A 22622-nucleotide genomic window follows, 5' to 3' on the forward strand; every position below is an offset into this window, starting at 1 on the left:
AAAATAACGGGAAATAGTGATATGGAATAGCTTTTCTGAGGCCCCGTCCACACTATGCCGGATAAATTTGAATCCGAATTTTTATTTATTCGGTTAGACCTACCGTCCACACTAGTCCCGGCGAATCCGGAACAACTCTTCACCGAAAACGACTTTTTTCGAATATGGTCTTCAGAGTGGAACAATTTGAAAACGCCGGCTAGCCGTATTAGTGTGGACGGAGAACATTTCGTATCCGAAATTTTTCGAATACGATGACGTCATGATTGTCATGGGAACATGGCGGGAAGGCTAAAAATTCACCGCAGGCTCAATTTCAGCTTCGATGCACATGCTCTGATGTGCAATGAAGCGTTTTTGCCGCCTCTGATCGGACTAGTGTGGACGCGAAACATTTTATCCGTTTTCATGTGTGGACGGAAATTTTTTTTTTCGGTTTCGGTGTGAAAGTTGCGGATTCAAATTTATCCGGCATAGTGTGGACGGGGCCTCTGAGATAGCGAACATATGGTGCATTTTGGCCTAGCTTGAGTACAAACACCTTTTTTTCATCATGCCTTATATGGTGTTGTTCGTACCCAAGCTAGACCACAATGCACCTTGTTTGCGGAACTCGGAAAAGATTTACGAGGCGAGCAAAATGGCCCAAAAAGAATTATAGAATAAGTTTAGAACTCTTTTCTTCATGGTAGTAATTTCTTGAAAAAGCATGGAAATTATCTTGAGAATGTTAAATTAAAAATTCCCTAAGGTTAGTCCCCATGGCGCTACGTGGAGCAATTTCTGAGATGATTCATCAAAGATAGCTTCAAATTATCAGAGAGGTCAATATGAAAGGAAACAAAAATGAAGATGAAGTTGGGACACCCGACGGTGATAACGCGTTTTGGACGATAATGATTCAGGATCAACACAAATCCATAACGTAGAGAACGAGCGATCTTTTAGTTTGCAAACAAAAAATGTTGTTCACGTAATATATCTTTAGATGAAACCATTCTAGTTTAAAAGCTTGGCGAAACGTTTTGCTAAAACACGAGCTCATATATGGCAACTGTTATGACCACTGCCATTACCATCACTATGGTGACTACTTACATTGCTATGGTGATCACTACAATCACTATGGTGCACACTAACATTACCATGGTGATCACTACAAACACTATGGTGACCTCTTCCATTACTATGGTGATCACTACAATCACTATGGTGACCACTAACATTACTATGGTGATCACTACAATCACTATGGTAACCACTAACATTACTATGAAGATCACAACAATCACTATGGTGACCACTAACATTACTATGAAGATCACAACAATCACTATGGTGACATTGCCTTATTCAGCCTAATTAAGACGGGGATTGCTCGTATAGTGAGCGGTCAATCTTAGCTAAATGACGATAAACCAATATGAATCTTAACGAATCTTTATGAACTGTGTTGTTATTAATACTAGAAAATTACCTCTTCCTTTTCATGTGCGAATGTTTTTTGGGACGGTGGGGCTGAGTTATAGGGTAAGCCTCATTCTAGAAGTCGTGCGTTTCGTATTTGTGTAAGGACGTAACAGTAAATCATACAATGCTGATCCCTCATTACTGACGTCATCAAAACCGGTAGATGTATTACACTGGACAAGCTGAATCAGCATGAGCACAGCAAATCAGGAAACAGTCAAAGCAATTCAGCTGATGTAATAAACTCTTCTTTTTTTTCTTGTTTCCCAAACAAACTCCACGACTCTGGCCGTGATTAGATAATTAAAACTAACTTCACGAAAATACATTGCGGGAATCAAGAAATTTTTAATTAATTGTCTTTTAAAGCCTCTCCGGTTTTTCTGTACTTGACTGAAATTTCCAACTCAGGTGAAGGACAATCGCTCTGTGGATCAATAAAGCACCCAATTTGTTTGAACAGACTCAAACAGGAAAATTATATACTCAGGCAATCAGGTAGTCGTCTTTTGATGGAGTGAGTGACGAGTGGGTTGAAATATTAAAAATTTCTATCACCAAACAAAACAATATATTGATATATAGGTTTATTGGTGTGGGTGACCGTACTTTATTTATTTCTTATTTATTAATCAAGTTTTTTCAGGCTAGTGGTAAATAGTAATTGCGACTTTCCATCTCAGTTTTGACTTGGAAACGATTCAACGCTTCGTGACCTAAAATTTCTGTGTGCGTGAGGTAGAATTGAATCATTTACGTGCGTAGTCTTGGATATTACTTTTGAACGCTCTTTTTATGCACTTCTTTAGACAATTCATTAAATTGCCGCATTTGATGAAAAATAGTCAACGAAGTGACCTCTAATGAGGTATTTTAACCAAGTCATCTTTTCTGTTTTGTGGTTTAATTGGGAGCATCTAAAGTCGGGACCAAGAGAATATAAACGTGTGTTCATATTCTCTTGTCGGGACTTCAGCCTAATAAGTTTGTGGTAAAACAAACTGAATTTCGTTTTTTCAATTTGCACTTGAAAGCTTACGGACTGATCCTTTGACAGGTTGTTGATGATTGGATTTCCATGGAAGCGGTTGCCTGGTGACGCTTTCTATAATCAAATATAAGTGCTGGCAATCTGTCAGATAACTTAATGGTCCACCCAAGTGCAATGGCAAATACAGAGTGCAAGGAAAACGAACCGGCCCTGACACTTGGATTCTATTTATTTATTCTTTAAAAGGAGTTGGTCATTGAAGAGTTTTTATGAAGAAAAAGGGCAAAATATTAGATTTTTACAGCGCCCACTTTTTTCCCTGGCTTTGGCAGCTTCAAACAGCGCCACAAGTGATTTGATTTCTAGCAACTAAGATTGCTCTTTTCAACGACATGATGAACTCATGGGCGCTTTTGAACGTAAGTATTCACGAAACTTGTAATAACTTCAGACCATAAATTCATTTACTTTGAAAAGAAAGTTATTCCTTTAACCATTTGATTTCAACTGAAAAATGATGTAACTAAACTTAGAATAAGTCAAATACTAAAACTGCTCATTTATTCTTACGAAATTCAAACTACTTAATCTAAAATGCACATTGATTCTTTTTGACGCCTAATTTTAATGCTTTCATCTTTGATTTTGATTTGAATTTAAAAAAAATTTTTTTTTAAATATGGCTTTTAAAATGAACCCGGACTCGAAGCCGACAAGGAAGTTGTCCCACGTCTTCCTGTAAATCTCTTGCTGCTATTCCTAGTATAATCTCTTTTTTTATCTCGAGAAAAACACTTAGTTTTAGCTTTCCTTCAAAGTACAATTTCCATAGAAGTTTGTACTAAAAACAACCTCATTATTCACTCATTTTAAGTTAATTTTTCATTAATTCTTTTTTTTTAAGTTCAGAGACATCAACTATTTAAAGGATGCATGAAAAATTGATTTAATCTTTCGCTTTTCTTGATATTGCTCAACAGTCGAATTCGCTAAAAAAATCATTTACTGTTTTGAAAACATGAGAATGACGGAAACAGTGATTCAAATTAATTCAGACGAAAGTGACGCCGCTATTTAGAATCTTCAATATGCGTTGCTAAACTTGCGTGTGTCCTCATCAAGCAAATATCGATTTGCTTTAAGATTTAAAGTTAATTACGAGTTCAAAAAAAGTTCAAACACTTTCAAAACAAGGTAACTTATTTCCATCCAATCCAATCCAATCCCATCTGATCATTTCATTTAGACCGCGATTAGATGCAACGGTTTCTATTATCGAGCTTGAATTGAATTGTTTATAATCAAAGAAGAGAATGAATCTTGTCTTTGAAATCTTGACAATTAACAGCTTTTACAATAAAAAGTTTATTGTTATTCTTATTTCAGTTCTGAGGGAATGAGATTAATGATTTAAGCCTTTCAACGAGCTGTCGTAGCTTCGCTACCGACAAAAGAAATCACTTCGTTTGATTTCTATTTCTCTTTCAAACTTACCTTAAGTTCTACTCTATATATACCGCCCTAGTCCCGTGATACCATATACAAGTTATACCTTAAAATAGATCATAAAAATGATCTGATTTTATCAGAAGGCAAACCAAGCGATTTTTGACTCCTAAACAAGCTATTTTTGAAGGGTTCGCAACGATTTTGAAGACAATATACAAAAGTGGACCGATACCATTTCTCACGGAAATATTTTATATTTTTCTCAACGAAATTTAGTTTCAACTTTACAACTTTTTTTTAGTAATCGGTTGTTCAGTTTCATGCAAATCATGTAATCGGAAAACTGTCGTGAAAGATAAAGTTAAAATTTGTAAAATGGTGATGTTTAAAAAATGAAATCGCACGATCTCGAGTAGAATTCGTAATTTAAAGGTACGAGTGATGTTTTGAAAGTGTTCGAAATTGGACGAGCCTTTTAGGCGAGTCCAATTCAAGACCTTTCAAAACATCACGAGTATATATAAATTCCGAATTGTACAAGAATATTTAGCGATTTTTTGTTTATAATAAATGTTTATAATTGAGGAATTTAATTGGGACTCTACAGAGTACAATTTGGGATTTAATTGTACTCCTTTTGTTTAATCAGAATCGAGTAATTTTGTTGAGTGTATCCTAATGTATGAAAACACTCGGTGGCTGTCTCTCGCCTCCAGCAAAGTTTTTCAGTTTTTACAAAATTCACACTTTCAAAAATGATATCTTCGCGAGTTTTAAACTTATTTCCTTCAAACTTCACAGTTTTACTGATTTTAACATGCTATTTCCAGTTATGTTAATTTATACATGATAAAAGCTCATTGCGTCTGGCAAAAGTTTTGTGTTTCCATAGCAACGGCAGCCAATTTGTAAAGTGCCTGTTTACGCATGCATCAGTAAAGCAAATATATCTAATCTCCCATTTTGAGGAGTAAATCTGAATGACAAGGCAGAAAAACGGTTTTTGGCCTTTCACCATGAGGACAGCTTTACGTATTTAAGCTCGATATTTTACAAACACGTTCTTTTGGAGCCAAATAGCAAAATATCAGATTTTTGTGGATTTTTTTAAAAAAAAATTAACGAATGCGTATTTGAGATATAAAGCCATGTATTTTGGGAGAGGTGATATTTTGATCAGCAGAAAAACTGACATTTTCGTGAATAGTATAAGTCAGGATTAACTCTAATTCGACAAAATTTCGTCACAAGTTTCGAGCAGCAGTGACACAAATGAAACGCTTATAAAATTGGAGTATTAAATTAAGTCAAATAAAAAAATCGTGAAAGTAGCGGGCTTGTCGTTTTTCTGCCCTGTCAATCTGAATGGCTTTGACGCATCAAAAGCAGTACGCTGCTATTGATTCTTGGTTTATACCTCTAATGGGACTTTTGTCATTTTTCATCTTTCTTTCAGTTGTTGCTATGCGTGTCAGTGTTCGCAGAAATCGCTGCTTTTTCATTGACAAGGCTAACAAGGATAAACAATCCCCGACACATCCCTACAGAGGGGGATGATTTTGTACCAGTTTCTCCAAGCTCAAGCGATCAAGGTAAGAGAAGCAATGGTTGAAATGGGATTTAGAAGTTGATTATTTTAGAAGGAGGAAAACCAGTAACCCGGATTAAAACTCACGGAGCACAGGAGAGAAACAAACAACTTAACTTACGGCGGCTCCGAGAGTTTGAACTGACCAACAGTGCATGTGTCATGGCCGCCATGTTGGTTTACTCGAACGAAAGATCTGGTATTAGTGTTTTTTGTTTCATCAACCAACATGGCGGACATGTTATAGTCTCGGCCTTCCCAGACCCCTCTCTGTCAAGTTTTAAAATTAAAAATGGGGTCTTAGCGCTGACGTTTAGACCAAAAGATGAATGCCTAAAACTCATTTTACGCTAATGAACATGCTAACCCAAATATGGTCAAACGCCATTTTGAATATTTCAAAGCTAATTAAGGCATTTTCCCAGACCATTCCTCATTCGTATGGTGGAGAGGGGTCTGGAAAATCGAAATGTATACATCAGTAAATGACATCAGTAAAAATGACGTCACCTCTATTATTCTAATAGCTCGTTATATTCTATTGAATAGCTTTGTCGTCTAAAGAGCAACAGCTTCCGGCTCTACGAAATCTCTTCATCAGTTCAGTACCTCGAGTTTCTACTTTGTTTGGATCGTCACCCTTGCCCGAAGAAGAAAAGGCACCCGAACCTGAATCCACTCAAGAACCTATTCCTGAGAGTGAAGGAACAAAGGGTCCGAAATCCGAAGCCGAGCCGAACGGGACGTCGGAATCCGAACCAGAACCGGAGGCTGAAACCTGGCCCGAACCAGGTCCTCTCTGGAGCGAAGCTTTCAAAACCTGGAAAAGCGCGTGGAGTATTCATATTTACCTGTCCGCCACCGCGTATCTTCTAATGGCATTCTACGCAGCTTACTACGTCGTGTTTAATGTTTATGATGGGCTGGATAAGAAATACCTTAGCGTCAGTCTCAACATCATGGTTCTCGTATTCTGTCTATCAAGATCCTTTATCATGTATCTGGACCCTTATCACCAAGGGGACATTATCCATGCTTTAAAAGTCATGCATCTATTATGGTCTATTGGGGGACCTTGTTTGACCGCTGCGGATTCGTTGATCATTTTAGCGCTGTTAGAAATGTGTCATTTGCGTATCACAATCCCAAGTCTCCAAAGGGCATCGGTGATTTCTGTAATCGTGACATTACACTTCTTTTTCGTCATAGTGACCGACTTTGTAGTTGCAGAGTATGTCTCTGCCAAAGGAATGATCTTGTTCTGCCAGATATTCTACTTGATTTGGGGGTTCGTCCTCGGAACGGGGTACATGAGGCTTGGCTATGTGCTAGATCGGCAGCTCTTTGGCCACAAACCGAAGAAGGACAAACAAGATAAGCTGTACATCTTTTTGATTTACGCCTCGGGGATCGCAAACTATGGGCTCGTACTTATAATGCTGTACACTGCAGTGGGGGTATTTGGTGTTTATTCTAATGTGAAATTCGTCGATGCTTGGCACTGGTATATTCTACAATCTTTATCCCGCTTTAGCGAAGTTATAACATGTGTTCTAATCTTCACTGTTAGTGCCAAGAGGACCCGCGTAAAACAAGCCATGGATGATATATCTGCTATTGAAAGTCGACAAGGATCTGAGATCCCTACCACGCGAGAGTCAGCAACGCCTAAACAACAGTGGAAACGAAAGGTCGGTTTGCTGCAAGCGAAAAAGGTCGTTGTGCAGCCTTTTGAATCGACCGAAGACATGATGTCGACCAACCTAATGCCTGGGGCACGTCGGGAAAGGAGAGTTAGTATGTTCACCGACATGGAAAGCACGAATAGAATCGTGATGAAGATGAAAAGCGCTAAAGCTGAAAGAGACCTTACGCTTGCGAGGGCCAAGGAGGCCGACCAAATGAAATCGATATTCTCTTGGAACAATGGCTTGATTTCTACCTTTGAGCAAAGTGATCTTGAAGTAGATGCGCCAGCCTCGAAAGGAGAAAATATGGAGAATGGTTACAATTTAAATGAGCTGCAAATAAGTACTGACGAAAAAGATTCTGATTTAAGACCTAATTTACAAAGCAGTTTCAACGGCTTCTTCAAAGATCCACGAAAGCGCTCAAGGTCTCATACAAACGAGGCCTACAGAGATAGAAATGTTCCTAAAATCGACGAAGAACCCGAGGACAAAGCATCGAAGCGTTCTGCTGTAAGGAAGATAAGTGCGCAGGTACTCAGGCGTCTGTCACAGCCTTTTAAGACAGGACATCATAAGGGGGATAATGATGTGGTCGTTCTGCAGGATGAACTTCAAGGAAGCCACACACATGATAATGCGGGGTTTCAACGTGATGAAAGAGAACTACAGGACATGCCTAATGTTCCGATATGACGGGTGTTCTTGCAAGCTCGTCTACATGATGCGTTGCACTCGTCAATAGATACTTTGCGCTCGTTACCACAATGCTTTGCGCTCTTCACCACAATGCTTTGCGCTTGTCACCATGATGCTTTGCAATCGTCACCACAATGCTTCGATCTCGTCACCACGATGCTTTAGGCGCGTAACCATAATGCATTTCGTCCGCCCCAATATGCTTTGTGTTTTTCATCAAAAAGCATTGCGCCTGTAATCACATGGGTTTTGCGCTCATAACTACAGTACTTTCCTATTAAAACCAGCAAGCTTTATTGTCAGCAGAATACTTTGCGCTTATTACAGTAATGAGTCAAAGGCGTAAAACTTCAACACTAAACTATGAATATGACTAGCATTTCAACAAGATATTTTAACTATTTTCATAAATAACTTTTTACAATTAAAATAAATGACAAAAGCCTATGGATGACAAGAACATTGCAAGCAGTTTTACTTTGTGATTAAACTACACTAAACCTTAAAGACCAAGGAAAGCAGCGAAAATATTTATTTATAATTATGAATTGGTGAACTATCTTTCTGTGATCGTAAAAAATATATTATTTAATATCTTTTTACCTGGAATTCAAACATACATTAATTACTTGCTAAATACCTTTAAACCGGAGTAAACTATAGTTAAAATCAATAATTTACACAAACAATAACCAAGTTGGAACCAGTTATTCTAAAAATGCGGCCAAAAATTGCATTTCGTTTTAAGACATAACTAAAAATTATTTTTAATATTAAACTTGTAAATAAACAAGCCAACCTTTCCCCCTAAACACATGTATAAAATTGAATTATTTAAGTAAACCATTTTAACGCATTTGGTTCACCTACTGTAAGGCTTTACCACTTGACCAACATGGTTGGGAAACCTGTGGTAAAAGGCAAGCCCCGCCCTTACGAAAGACTGAGAAGCTTTTCTAGCTTGGGCTTCCTGTGCCTACGACGACGCGCACACCAGGCCAGGTACAGTATTACCCAGACCAACACTCGGCCATTGAATTTTAAAAAAAAACGATATCTAGTGCAAAGAACACTATAGGAACTGAATTTCTCCCCTTCATTATTCTTTCTTCCTTTCATATCCGAAGTGTTTTACATATGACCAGTCTTAGCACTCAATTCAAAATCCCTTTCCATTCTCGCCGAGGAGCTCTGATTCCGTTCCTTCGTTTGACGCATGCGCAATGTATGCTAAATCGAAGCTTTGAAATTATTTTCCAAATATCTTTTTCTTTAGGCAAAACAGTGCTAATAAAGTCAAACCTTTCTTTTCAAGGGCATTTTTAAAGGTTTTCTAAAAAAACAGCCCTTTTAAAACATTCCTTTTACCATCCATCCATCCATCCATTAGCATCTCGTTCGTTCTCGTTACGCGTGTACTTCATTGCAATTATCTCTCAATCCTCTCCGGATTATGATACACAACAGACACAACCTGGCCTATTCCTTTGGCATGTCCTTCTCGGAAAAGCAGACGAGCACCTTCTCGAATGAACTCTGGCTGTTTGACGAACTCGAATTTAACTTTAGCACGTTGTCCTGTACGCAGATTTTCCTGTAGCGTGAGACAAACCAGAAAATCAAAGTTATTGCGAGTTGCAGAGGTGCTTTTTAGTGGATTTTTTGAAGAATGTCATGGTTCCCCTGCCTTTGGTGCCTAATTTTATGAACGTCCCCAAAAAAGTATGCCCCTTTTAAAACGTAATGATAATGATATATATATCTATATAGCGCTCTTTTCCATATGCATATGTTGAAAGGCGCTTCACGATGAGTTTTTGAACGAGAGGTAGTTAGTATGAGGTGTAGGAACTGAGGGTGGTCACTTTACGTCCTCAGTGGTTCTTTTACATCCCTCCGATATTGGTTAGTAATGATGAAGTGTGGAGAGACGGGACCGCCATTTAAAGTGGTCATCCGAGCCACTTGAAGGTCTAACCATTTGCAGATGTAATTACAAAGGCAGCACCTTCTCCTCAGTTATTTTAAGACCCCGAGTGTTGTCCTGGCCGAGGCTTGAACCACGACCTCCCGCACAACAGACCGACGTTCTTACAAAACAAAAGAATTCCCTTTCGAGGACTGAAATAAAATTTTTCATTGTTTTGAACCCCAGGTAGGGATTTAGAGCAAGAAGTACATATAGGTACCTTATTCATGTCTATAATTATGGCATTTTGAATGACGTTTCCAACATATACTGTAGCCTGGAATCTCTTTTTTATTGCAGCGTGGTGAAACAGTAAGTAGACTTCTGCCCAGAAGATTACACATGCGCGAGGATTGACTTTGGGGTCGGCCATTACCATTCCCTGAAGATATGAACGAATAATTGTTATTGGGCAATCGTTCTCTGGTAACCATGAATTATTCCAAATCGTGCTCTTCCAAATCCAGGAAAAACTCTGTGGGGGGGGGGGGGGGGGGGGGGGGGTACAACGCTGCAGGTTTGCACAGCGGCAGTATACTTCAGTTTTAGGGTTCAATCTGTGAGTTAGCCGTGCCCTGACTTTGATCTGCCCAGAGGTTGTTTCAGGGTTCAATCTGTGAGTAATCCATGCCCTGACTTAGATCAGCCCAGAGGTTGTTTCAGCTTGATCTGTGAGGTATCCATACCCTGACTCAGATCAGCCCTAAGGCTGTTTCAGGGTATTGATAAAATTGGAAGGTTCATTTTGTAATGGTGCGTTTCTGAGAGAATTATTTCAAGTCTTACCCTACGAAGCATGTGTCTTTCAATACCCTTCAACGCCACGGAAGCTGATTGGCCAGCTCGTACCACCCGACAAGACGCTCTGTTCCTCTTGAGTGACGCAACTTGCACAGTTTCAAATTCCCCTGAGCAGAGCGGACCAATCACAAGCTTATCTCCCTCACGAATGATTCCACTGCAACGAAATATTAAATTTTTCGTTCGTTGAAAATATATTAGCCAGAAAATACTAAAAACAAACATTTCGACGGTGCATTTGTTACAAAAACTTATGGTTTTTATGTATTTCCAACGACTAAACGACGTGAATTTTGTATGAAATGAAAAATGAAAAGCTTCACGGTGACTCTCAAAGGGCTTCCGCTCTAAACCTATCAAAAAGCGGGAAAATCCTTATCACCCAATCACATTGAAAGAACTCAGAACTCATTTGAGTTGACAGTGCTTTATTAGAGCAGCTTTCGTATGACTGTGAAAAGCTCAGTGCCGTGCCGTGACCGTGATGTTTTCTAGAATTTTAATTGGCTGATTTTTTTCCCGCGCAATGTGATTGGTCTGAAAGTGCCGTGACTTCGGCGTGACCGTGTCCGCGCCGTGTTTATGCCGTGTTCTAGGTATTTGATTGGATGGAGAGTGAATTCTCGAGCAATGTGATTGGTCTGGCGTATCCCTTGCCGTGTCACGACTGTGTTCGTGCCGTGAGCTTTGCCTAAGTCACATTAAACTTACCTTTTTAAAGTTCCCAACACGACAGGCCCTGTACCAGGAACATTGAAAGTCTCATCAATCTGAAAGAAAGGTAGAAAAAATATTATTATCGTAAACACTTAAACTAGTTGCCAGATGTTATCATTTTTATGGTCAGGCGATATCTTCAGAAAATGGTATTCAAGCAAACAAGGTTTTTTTTACACAGAACTTGAATCTTGACAAATTGTCAAAATTAAGAAAAATGGCGGCAACCAAGCTTCGTACAAAATAATTCGTATCTCGAAAATCAACTATGGAACACTATTTTCTAAAAATCTTAAACATAGGCAAAATACTATTAAATGCGCAATATTGAACAATATATTAAAGACCTAAAATTCTAACTATAAATACCGGTTAGAGACGTTCAGCAATTTACCTCGTATTGAGTTAAGGCTTGAGCAAGTCTTTCTTGATCGGCACTCGTTTTAGTCGGTTGTAACATGTTAAGAAATTTTTTTAGTAGATCTAGATTTTCTCCCGTGACACAAGAGACTGTGAATATTGGTGTAATTCTGAAAAAAGAGGGGGGAAATGTCTCTTAGCATTCAAATTTTGAATTTAAACTGTCCTCCCTCTTATAAAACTGGTTTTGTGAAACACCCTTAACCCTGCTTCCTTCTTAATAACCCCATTTAAAATCTCACTGCCCTTCTCCTATATCAATGATAAAGATGAATGGTCGCTTACTGGTGTGAAGCAAAGTTCTGTGCAGCAACAACAGCGTCATCTTCACCCTGTACTCTCAATGGGACCTTGTTACAACCAGGTGATTTAAGGATTCTTTCCACAATGCTGACAGTTCTTTGAACCATAGCCGGTGTACAGATATCCATCTTGGAGATTACTACAAATGTTGGGACATGCAGAGCCATGGCCAATCCCAAGTGCTCCCTAGTTGTACCAACTGAAGGAAAGCAAGAAATAATGTAAGTATGAGAATTGAACCTTCTCAAAATTGTCTTGAATGTGAGGCTAACACGGAAATACAATAAAATTGCCACAAATTCCCTCGAGAAAAAGTGTAATTTCTTTTGTATTTTCATATTAGCCTTGCATCCAAGTTTTCATCCAGCCTTGCGTTCTAGCTAGTTCACTCATATCAGGTATGCTTTGTTGTTACACCTAGATAGTTTGGTTATTATATATATCAGGCACAATTATTCAATCTGTGAGATAGCTGTACCCTAAGTTTGATCTGCCCAGGAGTTATTTCAGGGTTTGTTATAATTGATGTTTAGTTTGATTTGGTCATAGATAAATAATATCTAAAAATTAACTACAGAAGAGAGATGTGGCATGTCAGCTGAATCACAATTTTTTTTTCAATAGAATTCTTTCTGGTTAACAGCACATGGAGGTCAATGTTTGAATACCATTTGGATCAGATAATGAGAATCAAAGACTTTTATCAGCTAATCCAGAAATTTGTATAAATCATAATTTTATTTACCAATGCCTGAATTTCCAGCAATAACAAGCATGGCGAAGTCTGGTGTGTAGCCAGTCAGACCAAAGATGGTTGTTTTCATGTACTTGTGATGGCCAGCAAGATCTATAAAGGTTATCAACTTGCTTGACTGCTCACAAATGTCTTCTGCTGACCTGGAATCGCTGTAGTTGATGACCTGGGGGGAAAAAATCAAATAACTGTGAAGGCACTGTCCTCATAAAAGTACAGCAATTTTCTACACCAAGGCTTGAAATAGTAAAAATATGTAGGCAGACATTGTTTACCAAGAGAGGACTGAAAGAATAACAGTAAGCAACATTTTTGTTTTTGATATAATTTCAAAATTACTTTCACCTTCCATTAGAAATATTTGGCTTGTATTTTGGCCATTGGGAGCTGCTAATTTGAGCCCTGACTACGATGGTTTTAAAATGGTCTGTTCACTGCTCAATAGACCTCTTCGGCTTGGGTAATGTTTTCCCATTTCAGACCACCTGTCATTCCCTTGAGAATAAGATTCTCTGTTTGAGCTGTATCCATATTCATGTGTCTTCTCATGTGCAACCGAGTGCAAACCTTAAACAAAGAAATGATACTCTAGGGAATGACATGTGGTCTGAAATGGGAAAACATTACATCAGAGCCAAAGAGGACTATTCCAAAAATCATACAACGGTCACAATAATGATTATGCATCAATACCTCTCCCTTGCTGTTGAACCCTAAAATCTCATGGCTGATACTCGACGTCCTTCCAGATTGAATCTCATGCAAGTGTCTAAACAGGTTGAGTCTGGCACGGCCATGACCATTGTCCAGCTCATCATGTGTCAAGACACCTAGCAGAGTGCTCTTGCCTGTGTCGACATTACCAAGGACTGCCATTCGAATATCGATAAACTGAAACACAGTGAATTATACATTAATTTTATTCAATATTTATTACAGATGTCTGGTTCCAGAGTATTCCTATAATGGACATTGTAGATATGATGGTTCAAAGGGGAGGCATTCATTGATATTTTCTGGAACTCCACAATACCCTTGTCAGACCCTCCTCACACCTTAGAAATCTCAATCCCCCTCCATTAGGAAGGTATGGATATTTCCTGGAACTACACAGCGTACCCTCCTGGCACCCTCCCCACCCCTTGGAAATTCCAACCCCCTCCATGAGGGAGGTATAGATATTTTTTTGGAACTACACAATATACCCTACTCAGACCCTCCCCACCTCTTGCATAATCCTAATCCCCCAAGTAATAAATTCTGACATTTTCGGAAACTAATTTTTTTTCTCACATTAGGAATTTAAAATTAAAGAATCTTCAGTACCTGTTGGTCATCTGGAACTTGTCTCACTAACACCTCTGCTACTTGTCTGGATGGACAGTCATCAACAATGTCAACATACTGATGGCGTAATATACTTGTTGATGCCCCAAGTTTTGACGCCATAAGTTCCAAGGTCTTTAATGAAGATTGAAGTTCTTTCTCAGGTAACCCAATGACCAGACCATTGTCTTCCACACCGATCTCGTAAATCGCCTCTCCTTGCCCTTCTTGTAGCCTCCATTTCATTTGTGTGGTAAGATGAATCAATCTGCTATCCGATGGGTTTACCAGCTTCAACTGTTAAGTCAATTTTACAACAACATTGAAATTTCACGTAATTCTGACAAAAAACTTATACATTGACATGATGCAAATTTCTTAGAATTATCCATAGCTTTAAATCTGAACAAATTTACTGTAAGATCGAAAATCAAGTCATTTTGTCACGAAATTCCACCTGTATTTTGTAACAGTGGGAACCCTGTGCGTTCATAAAACCAAACAAGTTTTTCGTTTCAAACCAAACTTTTTTTGCATCAAGAAAATTTTCTAAGATTTTCATAAAGAGAAGAAGAAAACCCACTGATACGTAGAGAGATGTGTTGCATTCGCGAGAAATTCTGTAAGCTTAACCTCAGTGACGTGTAATAAAGAAAGAATATTTTAAAAATACGATATTTTTCGATATTTCGTTGTTGTTAACAACAAGTAAACAGAAAAAAGATATCAATTATGTTAGTTTTCTATCTAGCAATTTAATGTAATTTCACTCGAGTAGTAAGCGCAGAGAAGCGGATAATCAAACGTCTAAAATTTCGACTTATAACGAAAAGAGCGCACATAAACAATGACTGTCGTTTCGTGTTTACCTTGTACTCAACGTTCCCCTCTTCGACCTGCAAGGCACAATAACGACAGTTAAAAGGGTAAAGTAGATAAAAATAAAAAGCAATACTGGATCAGAAAGATCGTTGTATTTTTTACCTCAGGTGGAAGGCTCTGTGGCATCGGCTCTAAGCTGCTCGACTCATCTGTGGAGCCATTTCTAGTCGAATTCCCGAACAATCCAACGAATGTCTCCATGTTTCATATCTCTTGGTTAGATGGTAGTTTGAAGGATGGTTGTACTTCGTTATTCATAGAGATCGGGTGAGTATCTTGTGAGCTAGGTCGAGGGATTTGGATGTTTTTGTTGTCATTCTTGCTTAGACCGCCATTTTGATTGTCACCACTTGTCCACGGTGTTACATCAGAAGGAATCCCGGATGATGATGCAAACCAATTCTATGACGTCACAGATAACTTTTGTAAAGACGAGAGTTTATAAATTTCTCCACACTTTGGCTTTAATTAGAAAAATTAAAAATGGAAAGAAAAAAGAAAGAAAGAAAGCAAGAAACAAAAAATATACATACATACATAAATATAGAGAGATATTTTAAACATTTGTTCCTGGTATCTACGATATTTCTGCCGTTCCTTTTTTCGATTTTTACCTTCTATTTCTCCAGGCGAAACTTTCTGGAAAATGAAGTCTTCATTACGATTGTAAAACAGCTTATATTTTAGCAAAGAAAGAGTTACCGTAAGGAATTTACTACACTAGAATATTTTCGAAAAACTTTATTCTCCCCATCATCGCACTCTAACTTTAAAACAAACACCGATATGACGTCATAGTCATTATCTATCCTTGTAATACATGCCCAAACAAAGGACGTTTCCCTGGAGACCCAAAAAGATCATTGAATCCTTGACATTTGATATTTGACAGGATTCAAAACTGTTGACATATCTGAGTCGTTCCATGACAACCATCACAAATCATCTTCCTCCATTCCTTTGAACAAGATGTCTGGATTCTTCCAGCTTGCTTCTGCAGTCTTTACGAGAATTATATTTTTTGTTCATGGATTCATATCAGTTTATTTTGTCGTTCAAAGTGAGAAAAACGCCAAGTATTGGTGGCTTTGTACTGGATTAGTGTTCTTGGTTCTCGAGTCATTCTACACGATCATCATACGAAAAGGCCAAGAATACAAGTAGTGAGTACTAGAGTTCATAGCAACTGTATTAATCTAGAGTTTGGGTTTATAGTACTATACAATTACAATTACATGTCCAATTGATTACGGTGTCTAATTGTTATGGTGATTCTCGCTGCGTTTTGTTTTGTAATCCATTCGCGTCTCTCGAGGCTTTTTATCACGAAAGAAGGACATTACGACAGTACCAAATACATAAGAAAAGAATGGCTTGCTCTCTAACTTAGTTTTAAGGGATCCAGATGTGAAAATTCTCTGATTTTTCGAGGGTAAGATGACTGGTAAGGAGCGTGACGGTATTTCCGTTTTATGATCAAGCGCCAACGAATAAAAGGTTAAATCAGAAATTTACATCGCCATTGCCTATATCTATATCATATCCGGATAATTAAGTCCTTGAAGTATATTACTACCAAAAAAAATCACATACAATAAAAATTAAACTGCTTATTTGTTGGCTTAACTTTACGCTGGCCCGTGTAGTAAGCGGCATGGAGCAAGTTAAAAACTGCCGGGTATCTGTCGGGCATTTATTATACACCCAGTAGTCTAATCATGAGAAATTTTTCTGCCACAAAGAGTCATTCGTGTTCTGGATTTCCCGCCGAGGAAAAACAAATAGGTCAAATTAAAATCTATAGATCAGGGGAGAATCGCTTGAAGTGTCCCTACAGTTATGCGTGACGACCCCAAGAACGGCTGCGAAGGAGGCTACGGAAAGCAAAGCAATATAGAGAAAATACTGTGGAGTGTTGTCAGTCATTGTTCCTTAGCAGCTGTACGGGTTTAAATTCAATGAACAAATTAATGAAAAGAAAAAAAGAAAGAAAAAAAAAGGAAAGGAAAGGAAAAAAAAAGGGAAAAAAAAAAGAGAAAATCCTTTTTTAATAAGGTGGGATTTGAACCTGAGTGCACCGACAGAAATTCAAAAAAATCGATTCAATTGTGCCATACCCCCGAGACATCCGCAGAGCTGAGGCGTCGTATGGACTTCGGACTTGACGGCGATTAAATCCTTCTGCCCTTGGGTGTACGAATTACGCAAGAAAATGTTCTAGCCGAAGCATCAGGGGAGAGACCAGCCGGCCCCCAGACCATATCGGCTAATCCCTTGCATCTCTGCCACGCACGGAATCGGTTGAAAAACTAATGTTAAAAAGTCTAGTCTATTTGGTGCTTTGTTTTCACGGCTATTGTTATGCGCTGATTCACCTATATCCGTGGCGCAGTGGAGAAAAAGCTGTTCTCCAAAAATACTGTAAAAGTCAAGCCCGGTGCAGCGAGGTTTGTGTGTGGATGGGTGACCCCAAACTTATACTGACCTACGAAAGCTTTTGTTCCTGATTTTATTTCTTTTTTCTTCTCTTTTCTTTTCTTTTTCTTTTTTCTTTTCTTTTCTTTTTTTCCCCCCCTTTTTTCTTTCTTTTTTTTTTTTAAAGAATTTACCGGTATGAACGCACTTATGACACTCCTGTGACAACTAACATCTTCCCGAAAATACGGTTATTCGGAATTGCCTTTATTCTCTTCTCTTTGAAGTTATCTGTAGGTATAGGTTTATAGAAAGATCCCTTTGGCTCGATCAAAACTCGTCTTAGTCGAGAAAAAATTGCATTTCTCAAGGATTTTTAATCCATGTCGGTCGTTTATACAAGAGTACGTCGTGGTCGCTTAGTGAAGGATTTAGTTACAGAGTTCGTTGTGGTTTCTTAAGAGTGGTCGTAACTAGAGCTTGTCGTTTACGAGGGTGGTCGTTACATTTTGATGAGACCTAATGACGTCACCAGGGTGGGGAAGAGAAAGAATACCAAGATTACGTAGTATTTTTTCAAGTAAGATAGAGCAGTTTTCGTATGACTGGGAACGATTACGTAAGCGTGCCATGCCGTGCCGTGACCGTGACTGTGATGTTTTCTAGAATTTTAACTGGCATTGCCGTGACCTTGGCGTGATCGTGTCCACGTCGTGTTCATGACGAGTTTCGGGTATTTGATTGGATGCAGAGTAAAATCTCCCGCAATGTGATTGAACTGGCCGTGACTTTGGCGTGACTGGCATTTAATTGGATGCCGAGTAAATTATCGCGCGATGTGATTGGACTAGCGGTGGCCTTGCGTGACCGTGTCCATGCCGTGTTTTTGGCATTTGATTGGATGCAGAGTAAATTATCGCGCAATGAGACTGGTCTGGCTTATGCCTTAACGTGTCATGACCGTGTTTGTGCCGCGAGATCATCACAGGCATACGAAAAGTGCCCTAATGCATACTCAATCTCATCCAATAATTGTATACAGTAAACTGATAGTTATATTTCTATAAACTCAGTTTTTGGCCTGGTAGTTTTCTGTACATGTGCACTGTCTTGCCAGCCATCTGGGTCGCTGAGCTGAGCATCTTGGCTGAAAAAGAAAAGCAAGACCCCAAAGAGTGTATATTGGCTGAACAAAAGAATATACACTACTCAAGCATCTACGGAGTGGTTAGTTTGAAACTCTTATATTACTCACTTGTAAAATCATTGTTGGGTTCAAAAGTTAGAACATAGAAGCTGAGATCGAAATTGTACATGGAAAGTGTGTTAATATGCCGTGTATTATAAGTGATACAAGAAGTTGACTGACAGAAAGCATTGAGACTTTTAACACTTTTAACACATGTTTATTATCGACTGGGTATCTCAAAATCTGTTTGCGATCGGTCTCAGCCTTCTGACAACCTTTTTGTAATTGAGTGTAGAGAGCGAGATAGTGAGAGAAAAACACTTGAAGGAAAGGAAGGAAGGAAGGAAGGAAGGAAGGAAGGAAGGAAGGAAGGAAGGAAGGAAGGAAGGAAGGAAGGAAGGAAGGAAGGAAGGAAGGAAGGAAGGAAGGTAGGAAGGAAGGAAGGTAGGAAGGAAGGAAGGAAGGAAGGGAGGAAGGAAGGAAGGAAGGAAGGAAGGTAGGTAGGAAGGAAGGAAGGAAGGAACAGAGGAAGGAAGGAACAGAGGAAGAAAGGAAAGTCAGAAAGAAGAGAAAGGAAAAAGACAACATAGAATAAAAGAAGAAGAAGGAAAAAAAGAAAAGAAAAGAAAAAAGAAAAGGAAACTAAGAAGTAAAGAATGAAAGATAGAAAGAATTCATGCAATGAAAAAATTCCCTCAATTAAATATTCACATTTCTTGATGTAATTACTTTACAGATAAACATCAGAACAGATTCCAGTACACAAGCTCAAAAGTTCTCAAAACTCGGCCTTATTCTCGTTATTATCATTGGCCGTTGGCTATTACCACGTGGTTCATTAACACGTGATCAGCTGTCTGCGCTCCTATTGGTCTACGTTGCTAATGCTGCTGATATAATGGGTAAGAATTATTTTGCGCTGGTTATTCCACAGGTAACCCAAGTTGTGGCTTTGAAAAGTACAAGCATTATAAACTAAGCTAAAAACTAATTTCTGAGCTACAATTAGTATTAAGAGAAAACGAATAGACCGTTGTCTCAAGGATACGTGCGCATCCAACTTGACAGGCCACAAAAAACGCAAATTCAGTAAAATTGAGAAGACAGTTTCATATTCAAAGAGGAGGATAATCGATTTTATGAATTCTTATCGAAAAAATGTCATAGCAATGCAAGATAATACTCATCATAAAGCTTGTGTTCTGGTATCGTGGCCCGCGTCAAGTTCCTTAAATTTGGATGAGCACGCAACCTTGAGAAAACGGTTTATTAGTAAATTTTCCCTTGATACTAAGTACTAACGTATTTGGGGTCCCTGTGTTGTTTTTTTCGTAATGGGATCCCTGTGTTGTTTTTTTTCGTAATGGGATTTTGCATATTTTTCCAGAGTTGTTTGAGCTTTTCGACGTCAATCCAAGTCTATGGTGCCGTGATGGTGTAGCCAAGGCTGTGCTCGCCACTTATACCTGGTGCTTTATGCAATTCACTCTTGTGTTTACTGCCACTACTAGAACAGTGCCCGACGAAGCAAAGAAAAAGGTACGTCTCCCCTATGAGGACTGGGAACGAGGAGAGGGACAGTTTCACAAATTTCTTAACCCGGTCCCTTCCCGTGTAGTTCTGCTCCATTCTTTCTACTATTTTCCCTTAAGATTTACCCTCCCCTACCCCTTGGGGCTTGGTAACTCCGGAAGATTTATAGTACCATTTTTTATTTTTTATTTTTTCATTTTATTTTTAAGATGAGCGAAGCAATGTTCAAGACTCAAGAAAATACAGAAATGAGACCCGGTACGAAGTACAAAGGTCGGGAGAAAAAGCTCCCTCGATATATAAGAAAAATGATCAAACAAAAACAACTGGAACGGCTGACAAAATTCGAAGATGAGCTTAACCAAGTTTACGGTTCCCCAGTGGAAGCTCCGAAACCCAAGAAACAAAAACAAAAAGGTCGAAAATACGGAATTTACTCCATGCACGAGACTGTCAACGATGTAGTAACCGTACAACGAAAGATCAAAATCGAGGAAGAAATTATCGAAGAGGTCATCAAGGAGAAAGAGAAGCTTCGTCTCCATGGTGATTTGTATTCAATATTAACCTTAATGTTGATGCAAGACGGGCCGTTTCTCTGTGTTCGGCTCGTTATGACACTTTCTTATGATGTCGATGACGAAACGCATTTATTTTTCACGGGGAAAAATGCGATTGCATTATCGGTATTGATATATCGACTGATAGTCTTACTTTACGAAGGCAAGGATGAAAATGTCGATGATGAGGACGTCGAGTTTACTCAACGACCCAAGCCGTTTGCTATAAGTTTTGATCGTGAAACCGCTAACAGCAGACAAAGTGGGCGCAGAAAAATGGTTACGTCACCAGTATAGCATGCGCATGTGTCTTAAAAAGGTGGCTTCCATAGTTTCGTATAGCAATCCTCTAAGGTCTACGGGACGACTTATCTCTTCCTTAGGCTTCGGCTGAGCTTCCTGATCAGTCCGTAAATCTCCGGATAGCGGTATCAGGGCCGAAATCTCCAGCATTACCGTAAATGCTTCGAGCTGCCATACGACGGTTCAGGAACTCTATGTACCTAATTTCATCAACCAAGCAAATAATATTGATCTAAAACCATAAATTAGAAATGTGGTTAAAAAAATGCTTTGAGACACCTTATATTTATTCGTACTAAAGAAAACAAATTGATTCATGATTAAAGATTCGATAGAAATTACACATTGTGATCGAAGCTCATAAATGAATACCACAAAATCGTAACAAAATAGAAAATTTTCGCATTTTCGTAGCATTGTTTTTTGGTTGTTTTTTTTTAATTTACGAATTTTTTATATCATACTTGAAACACGTCTGCAATTTCGCGCCTTTTTATATATATATATATATATATATTTTTTCTCTTCGATTTCTTATGGAGGCCATGTTTGATGGACAATGGACCACTAATTTTTTATCCTGTTTTTACCAAAAAATTTAGTTCTTCGCGAGGTTAAAGCGCCTCAACATAAAAAAGCCGCTTTAATGCATTATATTTCCATCCTCAAGTCTCGTTTGAAATCAAAACAAAACTTCTGTTTTTCAGAAAAATACATTTGAGTAGGAGGGGATTGTCAAAACAAAATAGCGCTTTGGCTGTGACGTCATGAATATCGAGAAATGCTGTTGTAATAATATGATTATTTTTTAATTCATAGAAAAAAGCATGAGATGTAACACTATAACATTCGGTAACCCATATTTCTCGCGGCGTCAAATCTGCCAGTTATCATAAAAATATAATTGATGTAAAATTATTGAATATTCTCTAATTTTTAAAATAAATATTGTGAATTATTGTAAATTATTTTCCGAAGTTGTTTAATGGATTGCCATGAAGAAATTTTTTGAGTTGCTTGGTGTATTGAGACAATTTCTAACTTCTCTAAGGTATATTTATATTGCATACAGTACATAGCCGGCCATATATTTTACGTTGAAAAAGTCGAGAGGGCGAGAGTGATCTCACTGACTCTTTCTAAGTTTTGCCAAATTTCTTATTTCTCTAATATTGAAATAAAAGATTTTTTAAAAAGATGAATTGTTAATAACACGAACTAGGCGTAGGATAAGTAGGACTAAATACGAAAGGATAGGTGATAAACATTCAAAAATACTAAAAAAAACATCCAAGTTTTGAACGAATCAACGGAGATAAAAACAACTGTCGTACTTCACTGACGTAGGATTTGAATTATCCATGCTTGTTACAAAATTGAAAACCAATTTCCATACATTTTTCTTTAACTTCCTGCGGTTTATTCAATTTATTTCGTCTAGCTGCAAGAAAAGAAAAGAAAAAGAAAAAAAGCTGATTACTATGATAATTCTTTTTTACCGCGATAATTTTTTTAGCGACGCCATTCATTTGTAAAAATAACTGTTGCTTGACGTAGTTTCTTTT

General features: G+C 38.3%; 3 protein-coding genes across 3 annotated transcripts; 2 read left to right on the plus strand and 1 right to left on the minus strand.

Moving 5' to 3' along the window:
- The first annotated feature begins 2539 nt into the window (after positions 1–2539).
- LOC116287563 (uncharacterized) lies at positions 2540–8113 on the plus strand. The gene is made up of 3 exons (XM_031694247.2): positions 2540–2880; positions 5367–5502; positions 6048–8113. Exons 1-3 carry the CDS (start codon positions 2854–2856, stop codon positions 7880–7882), a joined length of 1998 nt encoding a protein of 665 aa, XP_031550107.1. The 5' UTR covers positions 2540–2853; the 3' UTR covers positions 7883–8113.
- Positions 8114–8155: 42 nt separating this feature from the next.
- On the minus strand, positions 8156–15434 carry LOC116287564 (GTP-binding protein 2). Its single transcript, XM_031694248.2, has 11 exons — positions 15160–15434; positions 15045–15071; positions 14176–14472; positions 13543–13740; positions 12841–13015; positions 12078–12294; positions 11767–11902; positions 11367–11425; positions 10641–10812; positions 10075–10236; positions 8156–9479 (listed from the first exon to the last, which is right to left on the minus strand). Exons 1-11 carry the CDS (start codon positions 15256–15258, stop codon positions 9315–9317), a joined length of 1707 nt encoding a protein of 568 aa, XP_031550108.1. The 5' UTR covers positions 15259–15434; the 3' UTR covers positions 8156–9314.
- Positions 15435–15964: 530 nt separating this feature from the next.
- LOC116287565 (uncharacterized) lies at positions 15965–22025 on the plus strand. The gene is made up of 5 exons (XM_031694250.2): positions 15965–16220; positions 18546–18699; positions 19398–19563; positions 20049–20200; positions 20404–22025. The coding sequence occupies exons 1-5, from the start codon at positions 16027–16029 to the stop codon at positions 21049–21051; spliced, it is 1314 nt and encodes a 437-aa protein (XP_031550110.1). The 5' UTR covers positions 15965–16026; the 3' UTR covers positions 21052–22025.
- Positions 22026–22622: the final 597 nt, after the last annotated feature.

Source organism: Actinia tenebrosa, unplaced genomic scaffold (assembly GCF_029948245.1).
Source record: "Actinia tenebrosa isolate PJP-AT-01 unplaced genomic scaffold, QUT_ActTen_1.0 PGA_scaffold9__36_contigs__length_13948895, whole genome shotgun sequence".
Lineage (NCBI taxonomy): Eukaryota > Metazoa > Cnidaria > Anthozoa > Actiniaria > Actiniidae > Actinia > Actinia tenebrosa.

What these genes read in the sequence shown, in the direction of transcription:
- LOC116287563 (XM_031694247.2), top strand. Translation starts at nt 2,854, where the DNA reads ATGATGAACTCATGGGCGCTTTTGAAC. An exon ending in ACTCATGGGCGCTTTTGAAC is followed by an intron (nt 2,881 to 5,366) that starts GTAAGTATTCAC and finishes TCTTTCTTTCAG; the next exon opens with TTGTTGCTATGCGTGTCAGT. An exon ending in TCCAAGCTCAAGCGATCAAG is followed by an intron (nt 5,503 to 6,047) that starts GTAAGAGAAGCA and finishes TCTATTGAATAG; the next exon opens with CTTTGTCGTCTAAAGAGCAA.
- LOC116287564 (XM_031694248.2), bottom strand. Translation starts at nt 15,258, where the DNA reads ATGGAGACATTCGTTGGATTGTTCGGGAATTCGACTAGAAATGGCTCC. An exon ending in GGTTCAACAGCAAGGGAGAG is followed by an intron (nt 13,016 to 13,542) that starts GTATTGATGCAT and finishes TTTTCCCCCCAG; the next exon opens with GTCATCAACTACAGCGATTC. An exon ending in CAGAACTTTGCTTCACACCA is followed by an intron (nt 11,903 to 12,077) that starts GTAAGCGACCAT and finishes CTCTTTTTTCAG; the next exon opens with AATTACACCAATATTCACAG.
- LOC116287565 (XM_031694250.2), top strand. Translation starts at nt 16,027, where the DNA reads ATGTCTGGATTCTTCCAGCTTGCTTCTGCAGTCTTTACGAGAATTATA. An exon ending in ACTCAAGCATCTACGGAGTG is followed by an intron (nt 18,700 to 19,397) that starts GTTAGTTTGAAA and finishes ATTACTTTACAG; the next exon opens with ATAAACATCAGAACAGATTC. An exon ending in TAATGCTGCTGATATAATGG is followed by an intron (nt 19,564 to 20,048) that starts GTAAGAATTATT and finishes ATATTTTTCCAG; the next exon opens with AGTTGTTTGAGCTTTTCGAC.